Raw genomic sequence first — 4957 nt, 5'->3', positions numbered from 1 at the left:
AAGCAGGTGGGTATCGTGTACAAGCAAGGCTGGAGTCTTCTGGATCCAAATCCTGTACCTGCTCTTCATTTAGAATAGGTGTTTAATGCCTTTAGGAAAACAAACAAGCACAGTCCCCTAAAATCCCACAACCCTTAGCTTTTCTTTGGATTTGGCGTCTTTCTCTCTGTTAAAATTTTCTACTTTTAAACAGCTTTGGGGAAAGAGAATATAAAAGTCTCAGCAGAGATCTCCAAGAAGTCGTCTTTTTGCAAAACCATGGATGCAAATGGCTAACTGACACTACCACTGTCTCTAAGAAGAGCAGGTGTTGGGGCATATCTTCCCTGGAAGCAAATCCCTCAAGTCCATTGCACACAAAAAACAAAGATTCATTATGAAACAAAGACCATCTGCCACCATTCTGCTACAGAGCAGCAATTTTTATTTTTTTTTTAAAGCCAAAGGTGCTCTGAAATCTTGACTGAAAGCATGTGAGTGAAAATTAGGTCTCACAGTATGGGAGTGATGAGTTTCAGAGGTTCCCTCCTCAATCGATATTTCATTTTTAGCAGAACTTCCCCTATGACTAGGACAATTACAGTAGATTTCCTTTAAAAAAGAAAAAAGGGATATAGATTCAGCCCTCAAAGGCAAAGTCAGCAGACTTTCAGAAAGAATTTCTAATCCTACAGCACACTTCGTGCTGATGCAGCGCAGCTCATTGGATCTCCCACAGACTCAGTGTTAAATGCACATTTTTCAAGGATTCTTCTCGTGGCCTTGCTCTGAGCATCTCCAGATACCAAACTGTACCCTCACACACACCTCCCCCACCCCTGGCAAGGGAAGCTGCTGAAGCAGTTACAGCATATCTCATGTTCAGGAAAAAAAAGGAGGTAAGTGTTCCTCAGTCTGAAGTTTTCATCTCTGTCCTTACAGGGGAACAAAGATAGCACCTCTTTGATATGGTCTCACAGCAACTCTGGGTTCAGCCGCCCATTCTCCTTTAAGAAATGGGATGAATGTGGCTTTTCCTCTGCTCTCTCATATTCACTGTAATTAGTCTTCTAGCTCAGATTTGCCTTAAGACCACCCTTGAAGTACATATAAGTTCACACTGTGCTTTGGTGTTAAGCCTTGAATTAAACCTGCAAACTTTCCCTGTGCAGGGCTGGGATGTTCTTTCTCAATAACAGCAACAAAAAGCAGGAGAGGACAAAATGACCCTCAAAGAGTCTTAAAATACGACTGACATCAAGCCAGTGTTTGTCCAGCCCAGAGGCAGAGCGTGCCTTCTGCTGTGAGCTCTGATCCCAATCGCTTGCATGCTCGCTGCTCTTTTCTGAAGGAGATACTGGCACCTACTGGAAGACCAGTTTATATCTAGGCTGAAGGTGACTTGAAGAAAGGCAAGTATCCTTATATATGAGAAACAAGCAAGGTTTTGATGAATTGTCTTGTTGACTGCAGAGCAGGGTTGCAGGGAAAGCCCTAGGAAGTGACCTCTGGGTGTCCCTCCAGCAAGCGTTGGCTCCTGCCCAGAAAAAAACTTGTGCAAACTCTTCCCTCTGAATGACTGCTGCTGTTTAAAACCGTGCTTAAAGGGGCTTTTGGTCAGGAAGAGGTCCTGGCAAAATCTCAGAATATAAAAAGTGATGTCTAAACAAATGTAACCGGCAATCCTCCTCTGTGGCAGACCTGCCAACTATTTAAAACATCAGGATGTTATCCTGGCCCAATTTATAGTATCTGAATATGAAAGCAGGAATTGAAATACAGCTCCGCCAGTAAAAAAAGTCAAAAGAGCAGCTTCAAAGAGTTTATCAACTTCTACATCTCAAATCATCCCACTACTTTTCAACAAACTGAACTAGCAAACAATTTATGCAAATTACCACTTACAAATATTAACATACAAAGGAAAGTTACTGCAGCAAGATGCTGCACAGGAGAAAATCTGTCCTTAGAACACAGGAGAAAATCTGTCCTTAGAACTGGCTTTGCCCTCATTTGGTATTGCACAAACTGGTCACCCCTCAGTGGAAATCAGGCAGGATGCAGATCTGCTTGTTTGGGCTGTGGGAGCTGGAGGAACCATCCAGCTTTGGCCCCTTAGCAGTAAGGTGGTGTCCCTGCGTGCCCACAGGTGATGTGTATTTGAAGTGCCACTAAAGGCAGGCACATCCTGTTATTTTGAGAAACAAACAGCAGTCTCTCACTTAACTGAACGTCGCCTCTACCAGACCAGATCTGTTGCTAGACTTCTGAAGCCTGACAGGAAGACCCAGGCAAGTGGGAACTGCAGCGTGGCTCCAGGACACCTTTGCAAGCTTCCCCGGGTCAGCTCCAGCCTCGGGCTGAACACGTGGAGACCCCTGATTGCTGACAGCTCCTGAAGCGAGCATTATACTGGCTGACTTCCCAAGACAGCACTCATTGATGCCTTCATTTCAGAGCAGAGGTATGAAATATTTATTGTAGGAAATTTTATGTGCCCTAAACAGCAGGCATCTTACAGCCACATGTTCTCCTCTGGCCGACTCCTCCTGTTGCCATGATACAGACACTCATGGTACTTCTTGAAGTGCTCAGCTTCCCAGGAGAACCGTAACACGCTCACAGCAACATAATATTTTTATTATTACAAAAGATTTCTTCAGCAAACCGCTGTCTGACATCTCTATGTATTAAACACGGAAATGGCAAACAAACCCATCTAATGTTACAGGTTATTTAGGGTCTCAGCTGGTGATTCAGGTAAGTACAACTATTTTCTTTCTCCCCATCCATTCTCTTCCTTGACTCTTTTTCCAACCAAAGCCCAAACAAGTTACAGATTGGAAGCAGCAGCTCCCAGCCCCACTGCTCACTGTGCCAGCCCCTGCAAGAAGAGCTGACCATTGCATTACCCATACAGGGCACCCCTATATTTGTTAAATTCCAGATGCTCCTCACACATCCAGTTTTGCTACCTGGCTTTTAACAGTCTTATGAGTGAAGAGTTTAAGAGCACGCTCGCCATACAGTCATATTAAATGCTTTGTGTTAACAAAATAAACATCTGCTCCTCCCCCATTGTTGGCTGATGCCAGAGAAGATGCTCACGCTCATGCAGTCACCAAGGTCCAAAAAAAAAAAAAGTCTAAACAGACCTGCTGTGCTTCTTCAGTGGTGATTCTCAGGCATTTAGATGCACTTATGCTGGAAACAATGGCATAATGCAGCATATTGTTGCCAGAGCGAGTCTATACGTTGGATTTGGGGGCAGAATTGAGGGGGATTTCTCTGAGTTCTATCCTCATACAGAGGTACTCCCCGATTGCAGCCATCAGCGCAGTACACACGATGTGCACCAGCCACCACGTGAGAGTCGAGGGAAAGTGTGAGTTATAAATCCAGCAGCCCAGAAGGTGGAAGAAGTGAACTGTGACTGTGAAATCCAGGCACTGCTTTCCTCGGCGGATGAAGTACAGCAAGCCCAGAGCACTGCAAAATAAAGACAGATTAATAAACAAACTGTGCTGTGTCTATGGAAAAGGGGATACAGCAAGAGCTAATAGAAGCTGTCAGTGCTAATTATTTAGCTGCTTTAGACTTCTTAGATGTTTTAAGGATAGGTTGTTTCTGATCTTGCTCCCAGCAGCTGCAGCAAGACTTAAATGCTTACAGCTTTTTAATCATCTGATAGCAGGGAAATGAGCTTTTAGTTTAAAATTTCCTGCCTGGCTCTCTGCACAATCTCCCCCAGTAATCTTTGCCCAGTGGCAGGGGCAAAATACATTCTTGTTTGTAGATCAGTGTTTGCGGAGATCCATTAATTCTAACTTTCAGTAAAAGCTCTCACAGAAGAAAATCTCATTGCCAGCTGGGAAACTGAGGCAGTGAAGTGAAATGACTTATCCAGGCTTTAGAAAGTCAGGAGTCAGCAGTTCCCCACTGCCCTCAGCAGATGCTCTCAACCAGGCACAGGGCTGTCAGGAGATGTTTTGAAAGAGGCAGTATGTCATGCTGAATTCTCTTACAAGTTTGATGTTAAGAAAGAACAAGACACAGGCACTCCAGCTACTTGCTGACTTACCAGGTGAGCGCATTGAGGATGAAAGCCATCATGGAGAGCCTCCCCGGCGGGGTTGAGAAGCCTAAAATCTACACGGGACTATTAGTAGGAAACCATGGCACAAATCACAGCCCACAGCACGTAATCTCCTCCCGTGGCCCAGCTGCATCGGCATGGCCCTGTGCTGATTATGATCCGTAAGTGGAGCCTGAGCAGTTACAGCAGTCCTTCTAAGAGGTCTGTCTCTCTCCCTGGGGATACCTACAGAAAAGGGACAGGTCTGTTTCTATACTGAGGGGTACCACCTAAACGGGGGCTGTGCCTCCATACTGGGGTTACCTATATGGGGAGGTGCTTGTCTTTATACTAGGGGAACCTATACGGGCTGTCTGTCTCTATACTGGGGGGTGGCACCTGTACAGCTGTCTCTGTACTGGGGGTTGCACCTATTCGAAGGGAGGGGTGGACCTCCATACTGGGGGCACCTCCACAGACAGCGGGTCTGTCCGTATACCGGGGGGCAGCTGCATGGAGTCGGGGCGGTCGGCCTCCATAGCGGGGTGTTACCTACGGCGGGGGACTGTCTCTCATACCGGGGAATGCCCACACGGGGAGCGGGGCCTGTCTCCCCCAGGGGAGCCTCCGAGCAAGGCCTCCCCCCCGCCGCCCCAGGGGCCTGTGTCCAGGACGGGCCCGCCCCCTCACCTCGTCGCTGAAGACCTGGTGGAGGGAGGGCCCGGTCCTGCCCAGGGTGCCGAGGAGGGCGAGCCAGAGCCCCAGCGAGCTGTAGTAGCCGGCCTGCAGCAGCACCATCTGCGCCACGATCAGCGCCGGGTCCCACACGTAGCTGCGGAACTGGGCCGCCATCGCCCGCCCCGCCGCAGCGCGCCGGAAGTGGCGCCCGCCCGCCGCTGCAGC

At 47.8% G+C, this 4957-nt stretch overlaps 1 protein-coding gene across 1 annotated transcript; it reads right to left on the bottom strand.

Annotated features, from left to right (window-relative positions):
- Nucleotides 1-401: 401 nt before the first annotated feature.
- On the bottom strand, nt 402-4939 carry SYS1 (SYS1 golgi trafficking protein). Its single transcript, XM_054218186.1, has 3 exons — nt 4745-4939; nt 4061-4128; nt 402-3468 (listed from the first exon to the last, which is right to left on the bottom strand). Exons 1-3 carry the CDS (start codon nt 4904-4906, stop codon nt 3228-3230), a joined length of 471 nt encoding a protein of 156 aa, XP_054074161.1. The 5' UTR covers nt 4907-4939; the 3' UTR covers nt 402-3227.
- Nucleotides 4940-4957: the final 18 nt, after the last annotated feature.

The sequence above is a fragment of the Rissa tridactyla genome, chromosome 12 (genome assembly GCF_028500815.1).
Source record: "Rissa tridactyla isolate bRisTri1 chromosome 12, bRisTri1.patW.cur.20221130, whole genome shotgun sequence".
Lineage (NCBI taxonomy): Eukaryota > Metazoa > Chordata > Aves > Charadriiformes > Laridae > Rissa > Rissa tridactyla.
The sequence above is the reverse complement of the archived record's forward strand: the minus strand, read 5'-3'. Positions and strand labels throughout refer to the sequence as shown.